Genomic DNA, 27,652 nt, shown 5'->3' on the forward strand with positions numbered 1-27,652 from the left:
TGGAATTAAATATAATACATCACTCATTTAATTAGGATGTTTTATTTATATATGAAATCTACATACAGACATAATGCATAGCTTCTGGTTACAGGCTTTGAATTATCATACACGCACAAACAAATTAGCTTTTTTCGCATTTGATTGTGTACTGCAAGCTGCCACAAGTGAACTTTGGTTTAAACATTTCCTCAAAATAAAGAAGAATAAATCTATTAACTCAAAACCCTACACAAATAATGAAACGAGGCATGTATCTATGGGTCTATAAAGTACATTCATTGTCATGTCAAATATTAGGCTGATGTCAGGTCCAAACATATCACTTACACAAGTGCAATTTATTAACCTGGCCAAGTGTTTGTAACACAGTTTCATAGTTAAGACAATGCGCAATGCAATGGGTCTCAGTACGAGGTCTGACATCATAACATTAATGAAAATAATGAGGCAGCACATAAGATGTCCAAAACTATGACGGATCACCAACCTCAAAAAACTATCCGTAATCACAGACAAAAGTGTCATGTTTTATTTTAATAGACACTTTAGAAGAAACCAAGGTGGTCTCCATGTGACTAAGAATTCACTTGAATTTTCACAAATTCACTCCCTCTCATTTTCAAAGATTTATTGTACTAGTACGTACAATAGACTATAAAAGTTGAAGGGCACTTAAACACATCAGAGGTTGTATCTGTGGTCCTTTAAAAAAGAGAGAAAAAAGGACCTAACCATCTTACTTGTGGAGTGACTCTTATGCGAAAATATTGCTTCTGTTAACCTTGTGCAATGGTTTTGTGAAGGAATGCGGTTTATACAATCATTTAAAAGACATTAATACCTCTATACATTGTGATATTGTTCATATTCTCTTCCTATAAACACATACTGCCTCCATTCTGCATGCGGTCTATGCAATGAAGGTTTCGAAGGCATGTTTTCTGTGATTGCTTTTACAAAGTCTAAAGGCTGATTGGTTACTGTAGGAGATAATGAGCTCAAACTCATTACATGCATTACATAAAAAGCTAATATGTTAATAAAGAATATATACTGATGCTATAATTGATATTACTGATAAGACGAAGTGAATTTGCCAAAACAAACCACATCAGTGCTAATAACACGGCCGCCACAACCACCTGACCGGCGAATTCCCACGACCTTTTCAGTCTTGCATGATAACCGGACGATTAAAAGTTGTTTTATAAAGATTGTACTCACGAAAGGCTGAGTTGTTTAAGAGCTAATTATATCTAGAAGAAAAAAAAAAAAAACTATTTACTATAGAAATAATTTCTCCATGATTTCTTTCATTTCAAAGTTCATTCATTTTCTTCACATTTCCAAACATGGAAACCAGAAAATTCGCTGATATTGGGAATCCCGTAATGAGGACTAATCACTTATCTAATGCAGATCATTAATGTACAGCGGAAAAGGACAAAACTAATCAAGGCCTGGATCTGGTTTGGTCATAAATGAGAAAAAATATTGTTCATGAAATGTAAAGAACAGATATAAAACATTCCTATACTTTATATTGATTTCAAAATATTCTTTGAACTCAATAAATCCTATTCAACACCTTATAGAGGAGAATTTAAGCTTTAGGGAGGTTATTTTTGGTCCGTCATGAGAGAATGTATTTAAAGCTTCATTTTCGCATGAACCGCAGTCTGTTACTGCCGTGTTCACATGACATTCATTAAGATTATAACACATAGATGTAACAGTCTTTGCCATGCAATGCATATAAACATAAATACAAGAGAGTTACATGAAAAACAACATAGATAATACAAGAATAATATTCATTTTGGTTATTTTGCAAAGCTTTACTGTGATCTTACGCCTCAAAAAATATCTGTAAAAGCTTGTTGACTCCAGATGAAAAGGCACGACTGGTGTTCCTGATCAGAGGAAAATAAGATTGTATTCTGCTTTAGAAAGCCACACACACACGCACACACACACACACACAGCTGAACGAATGTGTCAGTTAGAGGACAAGTGACACTATGAGAACACTGCTCGAGTAAAATAGTAGCTGTCAATAAACCAAAGAAATAAGTGAACCTCGATCATCTCCTGTGGGTTTATGAGAGCAGTCCCAAGCGAGCCAGTTTGGCGGAGAGGAAGGAATGAAGCACGAAGACCACAGGCTTTGGCCCCGAGTGAAGCTCAAACACCTACACAAGAGAAACAAAGAAAAAAAGTCCTTACTTTGTTTCCTTTCGACAAAACAGTTCACATGAAGAGTTTCTGCACAATGGTTCACACAGTTTTAAAGGTCAGGTTATCTGTACGGAGGGCTTTCTCGTCATCGTATGCTCCCGGACTCTGGAATGCACTTCTTTCTCATATTAAAGATGGACGAAATCTACGCATTTTTAAAAACAATCTAAAAACTCATTTTTTTTTTAGGTTACCGTAGCTTTTTACAATTATTTTGTATTCTAGTGTGTTCTTGTTTTTTGTATGCTTTGCATCTGTTTTTTTCTCTCTTTTTGTATTTTTATTGTGTGCCTTGAGAAACTATTTTATATAGCGCCTTTAAAGCAAAGTTTATTATGTATTATTATTACATATTATATTAAATATTAAATGAAAAGGACCTTAAGATAAATGCTTCAGGGAAATAAAGCTTTGAGCTGCAAATGATATCTTCATATTCATTTGAATTGTCCTCTGATATCCTATAACATGCGATTCATCTAAATTGAAATGTTGATTATGAGTCCACACATACACTGAACATTACACCAACAATGACATTGCATTCAAAATACATAGACATTATTAATATGGAGGGCTTGTTTGCCTCTTTGCAGCTACAGGTGAAACTCGAAACATTAGAATATCGTGCAAAAGTTCATTTATTTCAGGAATTCAACTTAAAAGGTGAAACTAATATATTATATAGACTCATTACATGCAAAGTGAGATATTTCAAGTCTTTATTTGTTATAATTGTGAAGATAATGGCATACAGCTTATTAAAATACCAAATTCAAAATTAGAATATTGTGAAAAGGTTTTCAAGCCATAATCAAAATTATAACAAATAAAGGCTTGAAATATCTCACTTTGCATGTAATGAGTCTATATAATATATTAGTTTTACATTTTAAGTTGAATTACTGAACTAAATTAACTTTTGCACGATACTCAAATTTTTCGAGTTTCACCTTCTACTCTTCTGGGAATGCTTTCCTCAAGATTGAGTGTTTCTGTGAGGATTTTTTGCCCTTTCATTCCGGTTGTGTGTGAGGTCAGGCACTGGTTATGGACGAGAAGGCCTGTTCATCTCAAAGGTGTCGGATGGGGTTGAAGCTCTGTGTGGGTCAGTCAAGTCAAGTTCTTCCACACCAAACTCATCCAACCATGTCTTTATGTACCTTGCTTTGTGCACTGGGACACAGTCATGCTGTCATGCTGGAATACAAAACGGCCGTCCCCAAACTGTCCCACAAAGTTGGAAGCATAGCATTGTCCAAAATGTCTAGGCATGCTGAAGCATTATGATTCCCTTCACTGGAAGTAAGGGTCCTAAGCTAACCCATCCCCTGAATAACAGCCCCACACCACTATCCCCCCTCCTCCACCAAACTTTACACTTGGCACAAGGCAGTCGGACAGGTAACGTTCTCCTATCCGCCAAACCCAGACCATTCAGACTGCCAAACAGAGAAGCGTGATTCGAAGTTTCCACTGCAGAGTCCAGTGATGTGCTTTACACACTCCATCCAACACTTGGCATTGAACTGAGGCTTTCATGCAGCCGCTCGACCATGATAACCCATTTCACGAAGCTCCCGCCGCACAGTTTTTTGTGCTGATAATAACCACAACAAAAGTTCTCTTCAGCTGTGGAATCAGCAGAAAGTTGGTGACTTTAACACACCATGCGCCTCAGCACCAGTTTGTTATATGACTTTACGTGGTCTTTGAAATTTTGTGGAATATCTAGCAGGGATGAAATTTCACGAACTGACTTATTACAAAGGTGGCATCCTATCACAGCACCACGGGCAATGGGTTTGATTGAAACAACTAAATGAAAAAAATGTAGTCCAAATACTTTTGACCATTATAGCGTAAATTATGATCACTTTATAGAGTTTGTCATAAAACAGAAGAGTAACATTTAGTTTTATGTGGAAATTGCTCAATGAACTACATCTCTCGTCACCGTTGCTCGTGTGTGTGCAGTCTGGTACAACACACTCCGGCATGACGGCGTAACGTTACGATTATAACGTAAGACTATAGAAAACATGACAGACGTTAGCTTCAGTAAAGTTAGCTTCAGTAGAGTTAGCTTCAGTAAAGTTAGCTTCAGTAAAGTTAGCTTCAGTAAAGTAGCTTCAGTAAAGTTAGCTTCAGTAAAGTTAGCTTCAGTAAAGTTAGCTTCAGTAAAGTAAGCTTCAGTAAAGTTAGCTTCAGTAAAGTTAGCTTCAGTAAAGTTAGCTTCAGTAAAGTTAGCTTCAGTAAAGTAAGCTTCAGTAAAGTTAGCTTCAGTAAAGTTAGCTTCAGTAAAGTTAGCTTCAGTAAAGTTAGCTTCAGTAAAGTAAGCTTCAGTAAAGTTAGCTTCAGTAAAGTTGGCTTCAGTAAAGTTAGTAAAGTTAGCTTCAGTAAAGTCAGCTTCAGTAAAGTCAGCTTCATTCATTGAGAGAAAAGGTACGACGTCACATGAGCGCCTTTTGGGTTTGTAGTCTTTGTAATGACGTATTTTCACAGTCTTATACCTATTCACAGACTTTCTCGACTTTAAAATGTATCTTTTAAATGGACAAACATCATATGTGTAATTCAGGGCACAATTCAAACGAGATCAAAATATTTGTTGTCTCTCGCCATTGACTACCATACAATATTTTTCCGAAATAAGGCCCCATGGTGGTCAACCGGAAGGGGAGGGACTTAGGCTCTCTATCCAGCTCATTAATTTTTCAGTAAAATTGGCTCTGATCATCTTCAGAACATGCTGGCAAAAAAAATGTTAAAGGCTTATTACAAGACTACAGCTGTGTCCCAGTTCAGATGCTGCGTTCTTTAAAGGACGCAGACTTCGAAGGCCATGAAGGTCGGAGCGAGCGTTGTCAAACGGAGCGGTCAGGCCTACGGAGGATTGTTCTTGTCGCCTAGCAACTGTGTCAGCTGCCCTTGATGAGTGACTGTGACGTTTGTACTGGACTTTTCTGAAACTTAAATAAAACTCTGAAAACAAAGTTTGAGTTTCACAAACTGTCTAAATGTGTTCTCCGTGGTCCATTTCTGTATATAAGAGTATAAACTATATATAATTGCATCTTAGTAAGATATACGTCAACATTTGAACCGATTTAAAGGGTGTTTTTATTTTTACATTTGCATCATTAGATACAGATATAAGTTGAAACACAATACTTATGTTTAGACGTGTAATTAGGCAATTTCTCTCAAAAAAAATCCTGTCGTCACTGGTGCCGATTCATTTTGGGATAGGCAAGGTCGCGAAGTTGTTTCCTTCATTGCACAGGAAACTAAGGATGCATTTAGAGTAGGGCTGGACGATACGGCCAAAATTTATATCACGGTCAATACAATATAATTCCGATATAGATATGAACAATATAAAAGCTTTAGAAAAACTGCCAAGAACGTCCACAATGAATGTCTGTACCTACAAACTTCTGAAAAATGAATTCGCCAACTCTCTGAAACCTCCTCCTTTAAAACTATATAATATTTTAGAAATACAAATGGTTCAAATAAATGTATGTTAATCTTCTAATCTTTATTTAGCCGTAAACAATAAATGTGAAATCATTGTTGAATAAACACAAGACTCTCAACTTATTAATATTAATATCTTTACCTTTAAACTATAACATAGGCTGATTATATTATTCTTATAGATTGAAACAAAAGTGCTTCAGTCAGGATAAAGAATATGAAGTGCTCAGTTACTGCAGAAAACGGAAATAAAGAGTGAGCAACAACAAAAGTTTAGTGTTTATGACACCCTGAATTCATTCCGATTGATGGGTTAGGGTTAGGTTTAAGTAAGGTAGAGTTAGGTTTAAGTAAGGTAGGGTTAGGTTTAAGTAAGGTAGGGTTAGGTTTAAGTAAGGTAGAGTTAGGTTTAAGTAAGGTAGGGTTAGGTAATCTGAATGTAGTGTTTACATGAACGCTAAACAAGTGATCGGGTTGAAGTGCGCGTTTATGTCAGAAGCTTCAAATCAGAATACATTTTTTTGACATGCGCACACTGCACAAATATACAGAGTTTCTAGGGCTGGACCCGAATATTCAAATATTCGTTCAGTGGGTTTGGTATTCGATTTGAAAATTTGACATTCGAATATTCGTGTTTTTTGTTTGTTTGTTTTTTTGCACACCTGGCATCCCCCTCAAAACGGTTCTCATTCGCGCTTGGATATGTTTTACACTATAAAATCTGGTGAAATATAATACTTAACATACAACTTGGATGGCGGAGTTTGTATGGACAGAAGTGGACAGAAGCTTGTAGACTTGTGGAAGCTTGTGGACAGAAGCTTGTGTTTTGGGTTAAGCTGCGTTGCTTTGACATTGTGGAAAATATAATAATAGAAACAAAATGTATTATCCTTTTTACCCGTTGTTATTATCAATTTAAATTTAGTTTTTCTATATTTAAATTTAGTTTTTATTTATTTAAATTTAGTTTTTATTTATTTAAATTTAGTTTTTATTTATTTAAATCTACCCTACTTTGTCAGTGAGAAAAATATTATATTTTTTTAATATAAATATTATATATTTTTTTTTAAATATTAATTAACTTAAAATACCTGTGTGTGTGTGTTTGTTTTATATAACTAGTGCAGTGTCCGTTCTGGAGCATATAAGCTCTGCTCGCGTGAGGCGTGCCGCTTCCCGCTCGCGCTGTTCTGTAGTTTATTAAAAGTTTATTAATTCTGAACGTGTCGCGTCTCGCCTATCTATATTGCAGCAAATACGACACTGCACTCCCTTGTGAAGTCGTTTGGATGAACGGTTCTCGAATTACTCAAAATGCAAACGGACAGACAGACATATAGAGATTCCTGCCTTTATTAGAGATAAGAATATATTCAGCCCCTCTCTCCGAAGCTTAGAATATTCGATGTTCATTACTACTGAAGCTTCGAAGCTCAAAAAATGGTATTCCCGTTTCCTGCTTTTTGCACATAATAACTATTCTTCTACATTGATTCTTTACTTGATTTAAACAGCAGACTTAATATTTATCCATTTCTGGTCCTAATTTAGAGACAATGAACACATGAACCGTTGTTCCGTGCTGCTTATATTTATCATGCAGTAAAAATGCCTGTACATACCGAACCGTCATGTTGACCAACAGACTTTCATTCTAAATGACATTAAGGACTCATGACATCGTCACGGGTAAATATGATATTTCGTGTCATACCATTTCGCCTTCTGGAGCACCAAAGTCCAGGTAAAGATTCCTGACTCCATCATCTGCAGACATTTTGAGCCGCTCGTAGGGAAAGTGAAGAAGCACAGACTCCCCAGATTCCCGCGTCACGGTGAAACCTCTGTCATAATGCAGGATCAGACAAACGTCCTGTCCGTTCAACACACAGCCTGAGGAGTGCAGACAAACACACAGATAAGAACCATGAGAGGGTGAATTCATGTGACTTTATATTTTATTGCCTGGCTGGAACTCAGGAAGGAAAACACTAAATATTTCCAACATTTCCTCCCGCCAGCTATTGTTCCACACCACAGGGAAATACAGTAGATCTCTCAATCCAGCCTTTTTCCCGCTCAGTTATCCCTGTGCTAAGCCCATGGTTTACCAGACAAGTGTTACAGAACATCCCACGGGAATGAATTTGGACTTTTCAAAGAAAAACAGAATTTAAAATGTTGTGTACTCACTGTATGGATATTAATCTTACAAGATTAATATCTACTCAGTGTATAACATTAAAAGTACATTTTAATTAATTAATCTTTTAATTCGTTCATTTATTCATTAATTGTTAACTTACAAAAAGTATTTTGATTAAAAACGGCAGAATTTCAGTGCAATTGGTATGATATGGTACAGTGAACATTTATGAACCATCATAACCACAATCAAAACTAAATAAATAAAAATTATTTGAAATAAACAAAATTAACATTTCAACCGAGGCTGTTGTTGATTGGATGTTAAGATGTGGGTGTTGCACTCAAAACTTGAGGCAAATGAACACAAGCATTGTGGAAAATTTGCGCATCTACCTCGGAGAGATAAAATAAAATAAAATTCTGTATCAAATGTATAGGCAGGACAAGTAGTTTGTATAGGCTTGGTTTGTAGAGAATTACAAACATGTGCACATATATTCAAACGCACATAACTATAGAATTAATTCTTGATGCGCACGTGAGCGCCATCAGCGTTTCTCACAGGTTCGCGTTTAAAGTCTGTGTAGAGAGAACGGTGTCGTCTTAGCGGCCCCTAATTTAATAACAAATGATCCTTTCGACGGAAGTGAATCAATCAAAACTAACTTTAGCTGGAAAGTAACATTATTCAAGAACCGCTATAAAGCCAAAACAATCTGTTACCTTAAATTATAAGTTTATCTCTGTAAAGCAGCTTTGAAACAATCTTCATTGTTAAAAGCGCTATATAAGTGAAGATGACTTGACTTGACAAGCTTGCGGGGGCGGGGTTTAAGTGAACTAAATGATTGGAGAAGTCCTGCATATGTCACGAGAGAGAAGTCTGTCAGTTTCAGCAGAAGATCGAGCTTTTTGATTATTATGAGGACAAAATAAAAAAGGAAACTTACACTAATCATTCACAATAAGATCTATAACAAGCATTTAGAAAATTTATGAGGTGAATTTTCATTTCATGCCTTCTATGGACTTACATAATGACAAAAACAATCCCAAAGTGTCTAATAATAATAATACAGGGATGGACATCTTCTAAGGTAGGATTGGTCTGTAAAGTTTTTAAGGTGGGTCTTAACGAAGAGTAGATTCCTTATTTGTATATTCACACACACACACACCTATGGAAACCTCTTTGATGAGTTCAGCAGCCGAATGTCCGCCCTGCACCAGTGCACGTGTCCATGTGGACAGATCCCAGTGTGTCTCCACACGAAACACATGAGACTCGATCCCTCGACCTGTGCCTGTACGTGTAGCAAACACCAAATCTGCACCCAGAGCCGGAGAACTGCGGACGCTGCCTGAGTGGACAAGCCTGTGGACAGAACCAATACAAAAGTGTGAGTTTATTCAGAGGCTAACCTTATTCATATTTGAATAAAAGGCTGGGAAGACAATAAAATAAAAAGAAGATGCTAAGTAGCCTGTTTAAATGGAGGGGTCACAGATAGGGTGGAAAAACTAAATAACGAATGCTTCAAACTCTTACCGTGTGGCGAGTAGTGGGTGTGTTAAGAGCGGAGAGGTCCAGCTCTCATACGTCCACGGCACTGACTGGAACAGCAAGATGTCTTTCTCTGTGAGCGCCATGATGACACGTCTGTGCTGATGCCGCCCGCCATCCAGCTCAAGCTAAAACATCAGACACTCAATTCATAATCCATACAGTTTTCATATGCAAAGGAAAAAATCTCTCTGAAAGAATGCTGTAAACAAGGCAACCGTCTTGCTTGGAACATTACTATATGCAAATATATCATCGCACAGCTTTAAATAAAAAAAATGTGGATATATTTCCCATTCATTAGATAGACTCTAGTTTCAAAAGTTGACTCAAGCCCCGTTCACAACGCCAGCGACACGCAGCGACAAAGCGACAAGATCCCATTCATTTCAGTGGAGCGCTGGCGACTTCCGGCGACACGAGCGACAGAATGTGGGCGTGTCAAGCGACAGGAGACAAGCGACAAAAGTTCAGAAATGTCAACTTTATGCAAATGAGAAGCGATTTTCGCGAGCGACAACCAATAGGAAAGAAGACTTTCAGTGGAGCTCACGTTACGTCACCGTCTCGAGTGCAGGCAAGACAGAGTTCGAGGGCGATTTCACTGTTTTATGATTTGACTAACCACATTCATGTTTGTTTGTGTTTGGAGTTTGTGTTGTGTTTCGAATTGCTTTGTTTGTGTTTGGAGCTCCGTCGAATTGATTCATAAATCCTTGATTTTTTTTCTTCGTTACACTCATTTATAAACGAGCATTTTCTATTTTTCCAGCGTGTGAACATATCTCCGATACTACTCTCTATAAAAAACAATCGGATTGCTTTGATATCGCTGGTTATATCCAACTTTCCGAACTTCCGTTACTATCTCTAACGTTAGCCCGCTAGCATTTGCACGCGTGGTCTCGCCTATCGACCGTCTTATTTAAACTCGAATCACTGGAAGGATACGGGTTCTATCCATGATTTCAGTCCTAAATTAGTAGTGATATTGGTAGCATCACTGCTAATTTATTGTTCATCTGTCATAATGGCGAATACATCAGATGTGTGTCTACCTCTGAGTGCAGGTGAGGACACGTTTGAGCTGCATTCGGTGTGGTTGGAGCTGGAGTCCGTGGAGAAGCAGATCCGTGATCTGCTGGGGAGGCAGGCCGAGCTGCGAGACCGACGATCAGCGCTTGAAGCATCACGCGCCGATGCTCACAAGTCAGTGGTTAGTAACTTTTCGACTCCGGCCTCCTCTACTCCGTGTATTTCTCTGCACAGGACCCGAGCATCCCTGCCCTCATTCACCCCGGCACCGACACAGCACCATGGACCCTGGATGATTCCACAACGGAAGACGCGAGCCAGGACCAGAGCAAGGACCTCTCCGCCCCTCCTGGTCTTCGAGATCTCCAGCCGGAACCGCTTCTCCCCTCTTCGCGAGACGGAACGCGACGACGCTGTGATCATCGGCAGTTCCATGGTCCGGCATGTCCGCGCTACCTCAGGTAAAGGTATGGTGCGCACTCACTGCTTTCCTGGTGCTCGTGTTCTCGATGTCGCTGCGCAGGTCCCCGAGATCCTGAACGGTGACGAGCGCGTCGGAGCTGTCGTGCTGCACGCGGGGGTGAACGACATCAGGCTGCGGCAGACGGAGGTTCTGAAGAGGGACTATAGGAGCCTGATCGAGACGGTACGCAGAACATCGCCTGAAGCAACGATCGTCGTGTCTGGACCGCTTCCCACGTACCGACAAGGACAAGAAAGGTTCAGTAGATTGTTTGCACTAAATGAATGGTTAATGTCATGGTGTAATGAACAGAGACTGCTCTTTGTAAATAATTGGAATCTGTTTTGGGAGCGACCTAGGCTCTACCGTGCTGATGGCCTGCACCCCAGCAGAGTCGGAGCGGCTGTTCTGTCGGACAACATCTCCAAGACGTTACACACCATATGACTAGTAAGTCAAAGTCCAAATCACATTCTTTGCTGTCCCAAATTAATTGATATAAGTACCAACCAGTGTAGAACACTTTATAGAAACTGTGTCTATTCCTCGTTTAGTGAGGCCAAACAATAAATCTACTGTAGGATCTAAGAAAAATCTAATTGTGATTAAACCAGAAAATCTCAATATTAGTGAACAAAAACAATTTCTAAAGCTAGGTCTTCTAAACATTAGATCGTAAATGAAATGGTCACTGATAACAGCTTCGATGTACTCTGCCTTACTGAAACCTGGCTTAAATCGAAATATTATTTCGGTCTTAATGAGTCCACTCCACCAGGATACGGTTATAAGCATGAGCCCCGTCTGATTGGTCGTGGCGGCGGTGTTGCAACAATCTATAGAGATATTCTTAATGTTACTCAGAAAACAGGCCACAGGTTTAATTCGTTTGAAGTACTTGTGCTAAATGTTACGCTCCTAGATGTAAGAAAGAAATCCCTATTATCTCTAGCCTTGGCTACCGTATATAGACCGCCAGGGCCTTACTCTGATTTCCTAAAAGAGTTTGCAGATTTTCTCTCAGATCTATCGGTCAATGTCGATAAGGCAATAATTGTTGGAGATTTCAACATACACGTTGATAACACAAATGATGCGTTAGGGGCTGCGTTTACGGATTTATTAAACTCCTTTGGGGTCAAGCAAAACGTTAGTGGTCCCACTCATCGTCTTAATCATACTCTAGATTTAATTATATCATATGGAACCGATCCAACCGATATGGATATTATACCGCAAAGTGATGATGTCACTGATCATTACATGGTAACTTGCATACTACGTACGGCTGAAATGTGTCATGTTGCGCCGCGTTATCGACCAGGCAGAACAATCCTTCCAACCACTGTAGATAGATTCTTGAATAGCTTACCTGATCTATCTCAGCTTCTCAGTGAACCCAAACAAACAGATGAGCTAGAGGAAATGACTAGCAGTATGAGCACCATTTTCTCTAGTACATTAGAAATTGTTGCACCAATTAGATTAAAAAAGGTTAGAGAGAAAACTAAAGCACCATGGTACAACAGTGCTACGCATGTTATTAAAGAGAAAAACTCGTAACTTAGAGCGCAAATGGAAACAAACAAATTTAGAGGTCTTTAGAATTGCGTGGAAAGACAGTATGTCACGTTATAAAAAGGCTCTAAAAGCAGCCAGGGCTGAGCATCTCCGCAAACTAATAGAAAATAACCAAAACAATCCAAGGTTTTTATTTAACACTGTGGCTAGATTAACAAATAAACAGACATCACCTGAACAAAATATTCCGTTACATTTTAATAGTAATGATTTCATGAATTTCTTCACTGAGAAAATAGAAAGCATCAGAAACACAATTGTAAATGTACAATCTTTGACAGCGTCTTATGATTCAGCCTCAATTATCGCCCCTCAAGAACAACTACAGCGCTTTACAACTATAGGACAGGAAAAGCTAAATAAACTTATCACTGCATCTAAAACAATAACATGCTTATTAGATCCAATACCCACTAAACTACTGAAAGAAGTGTTACCTGTAGTGGAGCCTCTTCTCAATATTATTAACTCGTCTCTATCTTTAGGACATGTTCCAAAAACATTTAAGCTGGCAGTTATAAAACCTCTTATTAAGAAACCATAATTAGATCCAAATAACCTAGCAAATTACAGACCCATTTCAAATCTTCCATTTATGTCTAAAATACTAGAAAAAGTTGTGTCCGCTCAACTGTGCTCTTTCTTGCAAGAAAACGATATCTATGAAAAGTTTCAGTCTGGATTCAGGCCACATCATAGCACAGAAACTGCTAGTTAAAGTTAAAATTACAAATGATTTATTTTTAGCTTCTGACCAAGGCTGTATCTCAATACTAGTTTTACTCGATCTTAGTGCTGCGTTTGACACTATAGATCATAAAATACTCTTAGATCGACTTCAAAATTACACTGGTGTTCAGGGACAGGCATTAAGCTGGTTTAGATCGTACCTATCAGACCGTTACCATTTTGTCCATTTAAATGGGGAAAAATCAAAGATAACGTCAGTAAATTATGGAGTGCCGCAGGGATCTGTATTAGGCCCCCTGCTATTCTCAATTTATATGCTGCCACTTGGTAATATTATAAGAAAACATGGAATAAGTTTCCACTGTTATGCTGATGACACTCAATTATATATTTCATCAAGACCAGATGATAACACTAAATTATCTAAAATGACAGAGTGTGTTAAAGATATAAAATATTGGATGACGTGTAATTTTCTTCTATTAAATTCAGATAAAACGGAGGTATTACTGATTGGTCCAAAAAACTGCCCACAAAACCTCTTACAATACAACCTTAATCTAGATGGACGTTTCACATCTAGCTCCTAAACTCTGGAATAGCCTTCCTGATATTGTCCGAGGTTCAGACTCGCTCTCCCAGTTTAAAACTAGATTAAAGACACATCTCTTTAGCCAAGCATTCACATGATGCATCTCATACCTTTTATACTACAGTTAAATCAGATCAAATGCATTCATATTATGAACAGCAGTTAGCTACGCTAATTATTTCCCATCTGCCTTTTTTGTTGTTAACTCAAATAGAGTTCGTCAGCTCCAGTTATGTATCCAGCCTCTCATGGAGACTTCAGATGCCCCAACGCCTGTGATGAGACGACTCGACGCCTGTGAAGAGACGACCCAACGCCGGCGATATGTTATGCCCTAAATTTTATGATTAACTAACTGTATTTTTGTATGTATATTTTTGAAATGCATTTTCTGTAAAGCTGCTTTGAAACAATATTTATTGTGAAAAGCGCTATACAAATAAACTTGAATTGAATTGAATTGAATTCATGGATATAATAAAATGATGCATGGAAAAGAAACTGTCGACAGTCTCAGTGAGTTTATTTCATGCATTTATAGTTTGAGTGTTGTACGTTTTTGATGCAAGTTTAGCACTGCTGCAGTTCACTTTACAGTTTCCTCTGCATTGTGTTGACTATTAGGGACAAGAAAATTTATTATTTGTCAAATACGAATGACGTTTTAGTCATTTATGACCGTATGAGTGAGTTTAATTTGTTGCTTGATCGATCGTTAATCTAGTAAATGATTTAATCCACTGAATACTGCTATGGGAATATAAAAACACTCTCCCAACAGCATACTGTTTCTTTTGAGCCTATAATTATATAGTTCACTTTTGATGGTATTTAGTATAGATATGGCCAGATCGTCCAGTCAACCAATAACAGAGCGACCGCACTACCAACGCCCACAAGCGACTTCACAGTACAGAGACTAGCGACACACAGCGACAAAATCGCTGGCGGTGTGAACGGGGCTTTACAGTCATTAAACTAACAGTAAAGTGTTCATGTAGGTGTCAGGCATGATGCACACCTTCAAGATTCCTGATATTTGATCAAATAAACATGAGCTAATGCCATAGTGAAAAAATAGGGATATTTACACATGACTTAGTTTATTTTTTCAAGAATCTAAAAGGTCATGCCTGACAGCTACATGAACACTTTACAGTTTTTATGGCTGTAAGTAATTCTCTTCAAATGCTATACAAGTTAGAAACGTGTGTACCAATGTCGTAACTTTAGAGACGGTCTCTAGCGAACTTCCAATGTCAAGCCAACTTTATGCCAGTATATCACTGAGAAAGATTTAGAGTGAGACTTTCACGTTACGAGTCCATGAGCTTGCCTGTAGTCTATATAGTATAGCCTACATTCCCAATACCGTGCAAGTTCGTTTTTTTATATCACACTATTAGTCCATTAAGTTAAAGGGAAAGTTCACTTTAAAATGAAAATTCGGTCATCATATACTCACCCTCAAGTTGTTCCAAACCTGTATGAATTTCTTTCTACTGCTGAACACAAAGGAAGTTATTTTGAAAAATGTCAGTAACCAAACAGTTGCCAGGTCCCATTGACTTCCATAGTAGGAAAAATATATACTATGGAAGTCAATGGGACCTGGTAACTGTTTTGTATATGATATGATTTTGTATATGATGACAGAATTTTCATTTTAAAGTGAACTATCCCTTTAAGCATTTTATATGTCCCGATGGCAGGAGAATCCTGGAGAATGACGTATTGAGGAAACCCCCAGTTCTTCAGCACGGCGGTGCACATGAAGTTAAGTAAACTAAACAACTGAGAGAAATATATGTAGAATGTATAATATCCAAAATAAAAGTTTGTGTTTCCATAATATATGTTTGTGTACTGTGGATAAATATTTGTATATATAAATACACACACAGACATATATATATATTTAAGAAAAAATTGTTATTTATATATAATATAAATTATATATAAATCTATACACAGTATATACATGCAAATATTTCTTAAATATATACATGCACGTGTGTGTATTTATATTATATATACAAAATAATTATCCACAGTACACAAACATATATTATGGAAACACAAAATTTTATTTTGGATGCGATTAATCGTGATTAATCGTTGCCCAGCACTAATATATATATATATATATATATATATATATATATATATATATATATATATATATGTTAAATATATATAGATCATGCATTGACACTCATGCATGTGAAATGTTGAAATGTAATTTTCAGTCGAATTTGAAATTTCCGAAATTTGCCTGTCGAATATTATAGGTTGTATTTCTAAACAGAATTCATATTTTGGAAGTGAAATCTGAAAGGTGAGTACGGATTATTGAATTTTTAATAATGAAAATGTGTATGAAATGTTTTGAATTGAAATATTCACAGCTTAAAGGCCATTGCACACTGAGTCCGAAATTCGCATCCTGAATTTTCGCACGTTAAAAAATAAATACAACCTCACGTTGTCAATCACGCTTGCACACTGCCTCCGAAACTTTCGTCCGTCATAAAAAAAAATCGAAACGGGTTCGATTTTCTGCGTTTTTCGCATCCGTAACAAGCAGTTTGAATGGTGTTTGAATGGTGCTTTGACAATTCAGAGCCACCGAATCACGAATACGAAAAAAACGCATACGAAAATTTTGCAATGGCCTTAAACCATGTTGAATTTCAGCCCATAAAAATGCAAGCACTTTATTGCAATGCATATTTTTTTCAATTAGTGCAATTCAACAAGCTTTTTTGTTTAAAAAACATTTGGCCTAATTTTACTTCCATATACATAATCCTGTATCTGAGGTAAAATGACTAAATATTGAGAATGCAACAGCGCATTATATGTTTCTAACTGCGGATTTGCCAGCGCACGCCAGTAGCGGTTCACAGCCGAGGAGGCCGACATTCTCGTCAGGACCGTAAAACACAGAGAAGTGACATTGGGGATGATGGAGAAACCAACACTAATTAGCTTCGGTTAAACAGGCGTATAATAATTTGGGTAAATGTGTAATCTAGATTTATGCCTATTTTTTCACATCTTCACGGACACAACAATGATTTCCCTCGTGTGTTAATATTTTTCCTTGTAATAATGTTTGATTTGCAAAAATGAAAACTGCTGCGTCTGTTTAGATTAGAGAATCAAAGTGTATGCGCGTTGTTCACATGCTACATTATGGCCAAGCACGCGCCCTTAAAATAGCATATGACTAAACGCCACTGTCTTTAGACTGGGTTTTTCCTGGTCAGTGGCAAAATTGTTTTCTTAAACTCCAAAACAGCACCAGGGAACGTTTGCGCCGGAACACGCCTCCTCTTTTCGCTGAACCGCCCCTGCGAGCGCAAGTTCATTCCCTAATTTACCGACGTGCGTCTGTGGAGGGAAAAGTCCGCTGTGCGCGGGTGCAAAATAGGAATGATACATGCGTCGGTGTTCAAAGTCAATTGCGCTGGGTGCAAGATAGGGCCCATATTTATAAAACAAAATATTCTGGGGGCAACTAAAGTTTTGTGAATATGGTGGGGAAAGAGTTAAAGAAGTCAAAATGTAATATTTAGATTTACTAGACTGCATCAGCTGTTTGTACATGTTAATGAGGATCACAAAAGCTTTGGTAAAGTGACCATTTACTTGACATGTGTTTTGATCTGCATGTCATGATTGACCTCAGAATACAAGAGACATTCGGTGTGTGTGTGTGTGTGTGTTTGAGATACCTGCTCTGCCAGCCAGCCGATGTGTTTGAGCGTGCAGTGTGCGTTGGCGCTAGGGTTGCTCAGGAAGGAGTTGACGTGGGCCAGCATCTGTGGCAATAGGGCAGCAATGTTTGTGTGGATGGCCGTGAACCAGGAGTGAGCAGTGGCCCCGTCTTTACACCGCAACACCACAGTGTGCTGGCCGTCCGGAGAGTGAAGCTCCAACAACCTGTGCAAAACAAAGCATTACAGAAAACTGCTATCATTCCAGTGCTGGGCTTACAAGTAATTATATAATCAGAACTTCTTGAAAGTAATGAGTTAAGTATCAAGTTTTTGAATGTACAAAATAATACCAGAGTTTCTATGAATTTATTTCACTATTTTTATTTGTAATAAGCAAATACTGTCATTATTGTAATATCATGAATAATATTTGGTTGAAATAATAATTCACAGCAAGCTAGAGTTTATTTCGGGTTGAAACAAAACCTGGATATGTTTTATGAGATTCAAATTCAAATGTAGCTGCTACTGTAAAACCCCAGGAACAAAATGCTGCTTTTGGTTACTTTTGTAATCTCTCTCTCACACAAACACACACACACACACACACATGTACATCTATCTTTATGAGGACATTCATTGACACAATGCAATCTCTAGCAGTTTACCCTAACCTTACCCATCACAACTAAGTGCCTAACCCGAACCCTGACCCTAAACCGACCCTTAACCTCATTATAACCTTATCCCTAAAACCAAGTCTTGACCCTCAAACAGGCCTTTAAAGCGGTCTCAGAAAGTGAGGACCGGCCAAAATGTTCTCACTTAACTCTCTTTGTCCTCACTCCAATGGTCTAAAACTCAAACTGGTCCTCACAAAGATAGTTGTACAAGTACACACGCACATACGCACACACACCTCACACACACAAACACACACACACACCTCTCACACACATACCTGTTTTCCAGGTCAGGCATGGTGAGGTTTCGGCTGATGAAGCTCATTTTAAGCGGGATGATCTTTCTGTCACGAGTCACACTGCTCTTGGGCGACTCGTCGCTGCCGCTGAGGTTTGGAGACTGAAGATGTCCATCCCAGGGCAGATCTGCACTCATAGAGGACTTCTTGAAGAGTGGAGACACCTCCCTGATGTACTTCACTGCACACAAAACACAGTTCACCATCAGGAACATCCACAAGAAAAACACTGCATTCATTGCTCTCATTTCATCACATAATGTATAGGAATGGGCTAATAACACACACACAGACACACATTTCATACATACTGCATTATATAAACATTGTAGCTACTGCTTAAAGTTTATTGACGCATTAGAATGCTAAAGAGACATGCATGAATAAGGAAAAACAACACTAATAAAACCAAAAAGCTATGAAAAACAATAATAGAGGGATGTTTGGAGAAAAAAAATCCTCTAAACCAACGGAGAGCAGTTTGGAGGAACAATGAAACCATATTGTTAAACTTCAAGTTTTGTTTTTATGTCAAGCATGTTCTGGAAAATGTAAAAAAAAAAATTTGGAAGGATGTGGATATTTATATTGGGGATGTTCGATAAAAATCGGTGTATTTCATGCATTTTTTATTTTAAACATAAAAGAAATGAACAGAATAAAGATACTATACGGATTAATAATGAAGATATTAGGAATATATATATATTCAGTATTGGGTCCGTCCCGAACTGTCACGGTTCGGTGTGTGTACAGTCAGACGACGAATAGTCACAGCAATCCACGGATTATCTGATTATCCTCACGGATTATCTTCACTGTGGACATGTATAATAAAATGACACAACCCTGTCACTTTTTGTTAAATGTCAGTTTTAATGATCAATATCCATTATTATTACACGGCTCTGTGGAATACTTGATTCTGATTGGTCAATAGTGCCACCCAGCGGTGTGTTGTTCCCTGATAACAGCCGCTAGGCTCATCCGGGTCACTGAAGTCAGTGTTACACGTTTACTAGGAGCGGATTTAAAATATTAGGAGCTAATAAAATATTAAAACTCAGTCAAATCAATATTTTGTGTAGTTATTTAATTATGCCATCCAGGGGACTCACTCTCTCGTTTCATACATACGCAGCTGCTGCCATTTTGTGACTATTGTAACGGAACAGCTGCGGTGATGAAATACTGGCTGTATGTATACTGGCCTAATCCTCCGGTCAGAGAAGATGCAGAAACTTCTTTCTTTAGATGAATTTATTGGTCCTTTTACAACTCTACAGGGCACTGTAATATGTGTATGTGTGGTTTGTGATGCCTGCAGAAATTAACAACAGTAAAACAATATTAATACTAATTAAAGTTTAGTGGCATCAATGGTAAATAATATGAATTACAACAGATATGAACAGTGTGTAATACTGCAAATCGCCACTAAAGGTCAGTGTAGGATCATTAAACACCACCACAGCTTCACGCCATAGGTAGGTAACGTGACCAAGCTAAACTGAGAAAGCCCTGTCAGCTACCAATCTGTAGTTTAACACATTAAAGGAGAACTCCGGTCAATTTTAACATTGAGCTCAATTTTTAGTAAATTTGGAGTGCTGTCAATACAGAGAACAACGACAAAAATCGGTGTTGCCTACACTGTGTTATCCTCTTTTTAAAATTTGCACCCTATTGACTTGAATGGGGCAAATTTTAAACCTGCTTTTATTTCTCTTATCATCCTTGATGTGTCATTACAAGTGCCCAGCCATGTTGAGTGATTCCTTCAGAGTGAACACGGTGAATCTGACTGCAGTAGATGTGAAAGATATGAATAAAAATGATGTTATATCAGCCAGCGCACATACCTGTATTTACTTCCTGTTTTCGGTCGAAGTCCAAAGTAGTCGATTGTCGAGTTCACGCGCATAGGTTTAGTTACCTATGATCACGCGCGTGAAATCGACAATCGAATAGTTTGGACTTCGACCGAAAACAGGAACTAAGGCAGGCAACACGATTTTTGTCGCTGTTCTCTGTATTGACAGCACTCCAAATTTACTAAAAATAGAGCTCAATGTTAAAATTGACCGGAGTTCTCCTTTAACGTCAAAATAATAACGGCCTTCAATAAACAAAACTACACAGCTAAATAAACAGTAGAATAAGTAAATGAAATGTGAGGTAATTAACTAAATAACATGTCAGGCCGTCTGTTTCACGGGCTCAGCAACACATGCTACATATGAAGTTAACAAATAAACATATTACCCCAGTAATATTAATAGATCACGCCACATTCAAATATATAAACAACATCTACTCATCACGTAACTTACATCATCACCGACGCACACTGTTGTACAAAGTAATAATGAATACCACGGACTGTCGGTGGAAATCCAACTATTGACTACACAGGAAGTTTTCCCGAACACACTGCGCATGCGCAAACAGTCCCTCAGTCTCTGCATGCAACAGCTTGCTGTGACGTGACCTCCTCCCAGCAGGGAATTCACAACAACTATTGTTTTGTACACTGTTGGATTATAGGATAACAAACAGGTACGATTTTAAAATGGTTTAATCTGAAATCAATGTCTCTTATCTCCATAATTATTTATGTGGCGAAATGCTGTGTAATGTGGTATAACTGTAAACCGCACCGCATGACTTAAATGTCCGTCTAGTTTGAACTTGAACTTCGCGTCGGGGTCCTCATCACCCTGTGGGGGGTTTATTCTGAGAGAACCGGCTGGACGTACATTATCCCTTACCTAAAGTATAAGTGTAAAGTATAAGAAGCTCTACAATAAGAAATAAAGACAAGCAAACAGTTCAGTCAAACGTACAACTACCTCAGGGGGACTAAATGCCGCCAGGTGGAACAAACTGTAACTTGCACTACTGTCTGTGCAAAATAGATTAAGAGAAACCTAGCATTGGGGATTTGTTGCTTTATCCTGTTGTACCGAACTCGTGACTCCAAAACCAAGGTACGTGCCGAACCGTGACTTCGGTGTACTGCTACACCCCTAGTGTTGGGGTATGTTTCTATTACATTTAATGTGTTACGATATTGCATTACTCCCTAAAAACTGCTTTACTTCGCTTCTTTTTATGGAATGCACTTGAAGTTACTTTGTAATAGGGCTGTAAACGATTAATCGCGATTAATCGAATCTAAAATAAAAGTTTGTTTACATAATATATGTGTGTGTGTTGTGTATAATTATTTTGTATATATAAATACACACAAATGCATGTATATATTTGAGAAATATTTGCATTTATATTCTGCATATATATTTTTATATGATTTATATTATATATAAATTAGGGCTGTCAAAAGATTAATCGCATCCAAAATAAAAGTTTGTGTTTACATAATATATGTGTGTGTGTACTGTGTATAATTATTGTGTATAAATACACACACATTCATGTATATATTTAAGAAATAATTGCATTTATATACTGTATATACATTTATATAATTTATATTATATATAAATATTACCAATTTTTCTTAAATATATACATGATTGTGTGTTTTTTTTATAAATCTAAATAATTATACACAGTACACACACATATATTATGTAAACACAAACTTTTATTTTGGATGCGATTAATCACGATTAATCTTTTGACAGCCCTAATATAAATATAACTATTTTATACATAAATAAAAATCTTAAATATATACATGCATGTGTGTGTATTTATATATACAAAATAATGATACACAATACACACACATATATTATGTAAACACAAACTTTTATTTTGGATTTGATTAATCGCGATTAATCGTTTACAGCCCTACAACCTTGTGTTGTGACGTATTTCCGAGAGAAACGGAATACTAAATGAGGAAAAATAGTGGGCGTGGCTTTTTTCCCCAACTAGCACCTGATTGGGTCTAGAACTTTTTTTTGAAGGTGTTTCAGGGCGTGGTTACGGATGTTAAGCAGACACCAAAACCGTCAAACCTACGTCATCAGGGAAGGTCCTCCAATGCAGAGGCGAGGGGCATTTTCAGATTTTAATTAAAGATTATGAAGCCAAAAACATTTTTTGTGTGGATTGACTTGCATGGATGAATTGTTCACCACAAAACGATCAATTTAGGCAAACAAAGTAAATATGGATTTTGATATCATGTGGACTTTAACATTTACCAGGAAGATCCAAAAGCCACATTGAAATCTATGACCTACATAAAATACTTGAATTCTTTTTATATTTAAATGTTTGGAAAGCTGATGCGTTTAGCTAATTGTTACAGAAGTTTGAACATACAGGACTGTGTGAGGAAAACACACACACACACACGAACATAGTTTCTGATACTTGAGCAGAAAAACACTTGGCTGGGCCAAAGACATTTGAGGAATTCAGTTTGGATAGATGAATGCGTGCAAGTATTTGCAGGACAAGAATAAGGGTGTACGTATGTGTGTTTCCAAACATCCACAGGCTGGTTTCATAGATGGAAACATTTTCCCAAATTCTTCATTTGTGTTCTCCTGAAGACAGTAAGTTAAGCATGAGTGTGAGTAAATGATTTTCATGAATTTTGTGTGGACTAGATCCCTTCGATGTGCATTCACACTGACAGCAATTTGCACTGGCAAAGCCATTTACTTTTAATAATAATGACCAATTTCTGGCAACATGAGCGTTACATTCCCTGAAAAAAGTATATTTTTAAGCAGCAAGAAAGCTACTACTACACAATTGTTTAAACCCTATGGTCAGATTAAAACAATAAATACATTTTAAAAAACTAGCAGCAACAACACCTATTTGCGACTAATTAGGTCATTAAAGGATTAGTTCACTTTTAAAAAAAACTTTTGCTGATAATTTACTCACCCCGATGTCATCCAAGATGTCCATGTCTTTCTTTCTTCAGTCGAAAAGAAATTAAGGTTTTTGATGAAAACATTTCTCCATATAATGGACGTCAATGGACCCCAAACGGTTCAAGGTCCAAATAAGTGGTTTCAGTGCCGCTTCAACGGGCTTTAAACGACACCAGACGATGAATAAGGGTCTTATCTAGCGAAACGCTCGGTCATTTCAAAAATAAATAAAAAAGTTTACGTTTTATAAGCACAAACGCTCGCCTTGCTCTGTTCTGTGATGCGCGTTCGTGACGTCACGTAATACGCAATTACGTTGAAAAGGTCACGCTTGACGAGTCAGTGTTTACAAATGTGCGGAAGGAGGACCATACACACATATTCAAATGTCTTTGTGTCAGTTTATCGTTTAAAATGGCCATTTCGTGTGCGTATCCTGGGTGTTGTAATATTAAAAAGCCTAAAAGAAATTTTCGTCAGGACAGAAATGTTTTACTTTTCATAGAAGCGTGACCTTTTCAATGTAATTGCGTATTACGTGACGTCACGAACGCGCATCACAGAACAGAGCAAGGCGAGCATTTGTGCTTATAAAACGCACACTTTTTTTATTTATTTTTGAAATGACCGAGCGTTTCGCTAGATAAGACCCTTATTCATCGTCTGATGTCGTTTAAAGCGGCACAGAAACTGTCATTTGGACCTTGAACCATTTGGGGCCCATTGACGTCCATTATATGGAGAAATGTTTTCATCAAAAACCTTAATTTCTTTTCGACTGAAGAAAGAAAGACATGGACATCTTGGATGACATGGGGTGAGTAAATTATCAGCAAAAGTTTTTTTTTAAAGTGAACTAATCCTTTAACCCAAAGGTTGCAGGTTCAAACCCTAGAAGACTGATTCTTGAACTATCAAGCATGTCACTGGGTTATGTTTTTATTGAAAGCTGCTAATTATGGCTGGCTGGATATATTTCTCTTCATTTCTGCAAGCTCTTCTAAGCTAGAGCTGAATGAATCACTCATTGCTGATTGAGCTCGGTGTAATAATGTCACACAGCATCTCGATGTTGTAGATGCATATCTTTTTCACTTTTCCAGTGGAATATTCCAGTACTGGTATTGTGCGGCATCATTGGATAATTTCTAAGCCATTTTAAGATCTCATTAGATCCACCAGGACCATCAAATATAATTCTGATTTTAATTAGGCCAGTGCCACAGAGGATAGTGTGTGTGTGTGTGTGTGTGTGTGTGTGTGTGTGTGTGTGTGTGTGTGTGTGTGTGTGTGAGCAGAGCCCATCTCATGCGGACCTGTTCCACTTATTTCACCGTCAGTCTCCATTTCTCTGTGTTGCACTGTGGTGGTCTATTTGATTTGGAAGGAGTTATGCAATATGCATATGTATAAATTCTTTAAGAGACTAATTAAAAATTGACATGTGCTGTACCGTATATACATCTAAACAAATCAAAATTAAATCAAGAGCTTGTGATTTGAAATCAAATCGATTTGTGATATCGGTGTCAATAGCCATGTTTCCATAAACAAACAACAACAACAACAACAAAAAGCATGAAGTTGGTTGAACTTGATTTTGTCCATTGAGAATCGATTGGATTGTAGAAAGTGGGTGTTGCAAACTAAATGAATGTAATTGTTTTTGATTAAAGATAACAAGGACACATTTGTTACAAAATAAATTAAATGCGTGCATGGAGAAATAATTGATAATAAATACTGCAGCATTCCATTAAAAAAATAGGAATTGTAAAAAACTAAATGAAATTTTGATTTTTTTGAGACGAAAATCGATAAACAGATGTCTTCACAAAAAAGATTGCCTTGATAGCCAAGTACAGTACAACTGTCAATCTCCCTCTCTCTATATCCCATTCCCACACATTCACGCCGGATGTTTGGAGAAACATTAATAACCACATGCTATTGGAGCGAGGTAGATGATCTGCTTAATACCAGAAAAGACATATGCATGTAGCTTAGCCTAACGTTAACGTTACTTCTATAAGTTTCATAACTTCTGCGAGTGATTTTCAAATGTTAATGTAACTCGTGCCTCTTATCAACCTGAATTATCTTTCTTTCAAAAGAGTAAAATTAACTACTGTTTACTAGTTAAAACCAGTTTGAACTCAAAATAATAGCCTAGACTAATGATCAACTGTGTGTCATTCTCAGACGCTTCGTGCGGGCCTGCTGAATCCCCGCGGCTCGAGTGATCGTCTTACCCTCCAGCGTCACCTCCTTCCCGGCCTTCTTCAGCGCCTGCACCGCCGCGTCGTGCGTGGCGTCGCGGAGGTCGCTGCCGTTGACGGTCAGGATCGCGTCGCCGACGCGCAGGGCTCGACTCTGATCCGCCGCTAAACCGGGGAAGATCTTTGATATGAGGATGGGCATGCGGTTCTCCCGACCCCCTTTAATACTGATCCCCAGTCCGCCGGACTCCTGCTTGACTATCCGAACTCTCCGAACCCCCTCCGGCCCCGCCGGGTCACAGTAACCGCTGGACTCCGAGTCTGAGCCGGTCCCGTTGAACCGACCCGGGCTGTCGTATTGTCCGCGGCTCTGAAAAACATCTCGGTTCTGGTCGTTGCCATTGGAAACGCCGTTTCTTAAATGCGAGTTGTGCTCCGAATATCCCGCGGGGTTGCACGGTTCGCCCTCCGCCGTCAGTGTGAGAGTGTCCCGTGTGAGTTCCGCGGAGACCCGGACCCAGCGGTCACTCAGGAGCAGGTCCAGAAGACCCTGTTTCTCCGCGCGGGTCCACACGGCCATGATCAAACTTTAACTCATCATAAAGTTTAAACCCTCGACACACCCACTCACACGCACATTTCCCCAGAGGAAGCGAGAGGATCCGATTTTATGTCTGTAACTTATTAGTTAAAACATCGTTATATCTCTGCAGCGCTTTGAATGTGTGATCACTGCACGAAGAAACTATAAAATTAAAAACATCCTTAGATCGGACGGCGGAGATAACCATTAGATTTGTATCTAATTAATTATTCATGAAGGGGCGGGGAATTAAAACTATGTCTCCTCCCTCCTCACTAAAGCCAACAGTGACAGCAACCCGCTGGAGTTTGTGCTGAGCAGAGATTCACCAGGGGAAACTGTGCAGATTGAATTTGGTTAAAATATTGTAACTGTATTAATGGACTTATTGCTTTATTTACTATTGGCCTTTTTCTTTTGGTATGGGTATGATAGAAAAACTTTAATTTTTTTAAATCCCCGCCTCTCTCATTGAAAAATAATTTATTCAAATCTAATCTTTTTTTATAAAACGACACCGATAGTTATAAGGTAAAATACACTAGTGTTCAATTAATTTAAAAAATATATATATATATATATTAATAATGGACCAACTAAATAATTTAATCTGCCAAGCAATATAATTCATTAGCCTATAACACAGGTGTTGCTGTTGCCAAGAAACTTATTATTTATTAGGCATTAGTAGATTGATACTGACTAGTCAAGTCATCTTTATTTATATAGTGCGTTTTACAATATAGATTGTTTCAAAGCAGTTGTACAGAGATAACAGGAAAATAATGCAACAAAGTTTGTTTTTAGAAGAAAAATAGCGTCACAGTCCAGCTTAAGTAAATTCAGTGATGGTTCATTTTTATTGTAAAAAGTCATTAATTTAGTTAATTAATATATATATCTCTGGAGAAAACCAGGATTAATATAAACGTCTCCATCTCTATAACAAACTACAATGACTATAGCTATATAGCTTTAATGGTGCCAGAACTGTACACTGGTAAAATGACAGATTTTTTTAGTATTTCAATGAAATGATTGTACTATATTTTACTTCGATAATGATTTTTATTTAATATTTTGTATTTTTAAGGGATTTATGGTACTTAATTATATTTATGCAGTAGTTATAGGCCTAATCCATCTATTCACTTTTGCATGGACTTGAAAATGAAATTTCCAACTTAAACTGTCATGAATCTTGAATGCTTTTGAGCTCATTAAGTTTGGTTTCTTTTTAAAGAAGACACTTGGTGGATTATTACTAAAGTGAAAAAAAAAGTTTTAAAAAGTGAACTTGAAAAAAGTTTTTTAAAAATCTACATGTATTGTTATAAAAACTGCACAATTTTTATATGAAATATATATATTTTCCAAAACACATTTTACTCTAAAACTGTGAGAAAATCAAAGCCATAAATCTAAACAAAAAAATGAGCTTTCAGTAAGATTTTGTTTGGCCGATCATGATT

At 37.6% G+C, this 27,652-nt stretch overlaps 2 protein-coding genes across 4 annotated transcripts in view; one reads left to right on the forward strand and one right to left on the reverse strand.

Moving 5' to 3' along the window:
- Window positions 1-22: 22 nt before the first annotated feature.
- sntb2 (syntrophin, beta 2) lies at window positions 23-26,401 on the reverse strand. The gene is made up of 7 exons (XM_079603015.1): window positions 25,631-26,401; window positions 18,493-18,694; window positions 17,547-17,754; window positions 9,431-9,573; window positions 9,060-9,256; window positions 7,448-7,626; window positions 23-2,195 (listed from the first exon to the last, which is right to left on the reverse strand). Exons 1-7 carry the CDS (start codon window positions 26,175-26,177, stop codon window positions 2,103-2,105), a joined length of 1,569 nt encoding a protein of 522 aa, XP_079459141.1. The 5' UTR covers window positions 26,178-26,401; the 3' UTR covers window positions 23-2,102.
- LOC306993338 (uncharacterized protein) overlaps window positions 10,183-27,652 on the forward strand; it is a 50,737-nt gene continuing 33,267 nt past the window's right edge. The window contains exons 1-2 of one of the 3 annotated variants that reach the window (XM_079603040.1): window positions 10,183-11,393; window positions 14,049-14,139. In XM_079603040.1, the coding sequence (XP_079459166.1) occupies window positions 10,476-11,390 (915 nt within the window). In that variant the 5' untranslated portion in view covers window positions 10,183-10,475 and the 3' untranslated portion in view covers window positions 11,391-11,393; window positions 14,049-14,139. Of the gene's footprint in view, window positions 11,394-14,020; window positions 14,140-27,652 lie in introns of those variants that run through there. The other 2 variants (XM_079603041.1, XM_079603042.1) reach the window with 2 other exon arrangements.

The sequence above is a fragment of the Phoxinus phoxinus genome (genome assembly GCF_949152265.1).
Source record: "Phoxinus phoxinus genome assembly, chromosome: 25".
Classification (NCBI taxonomy): Eukaryota; Metazoa; Chordata; class Actinopteri; order Cypriniformes; family Leuciscidae; genus Phoxinus; species Phoxinus phoxinus.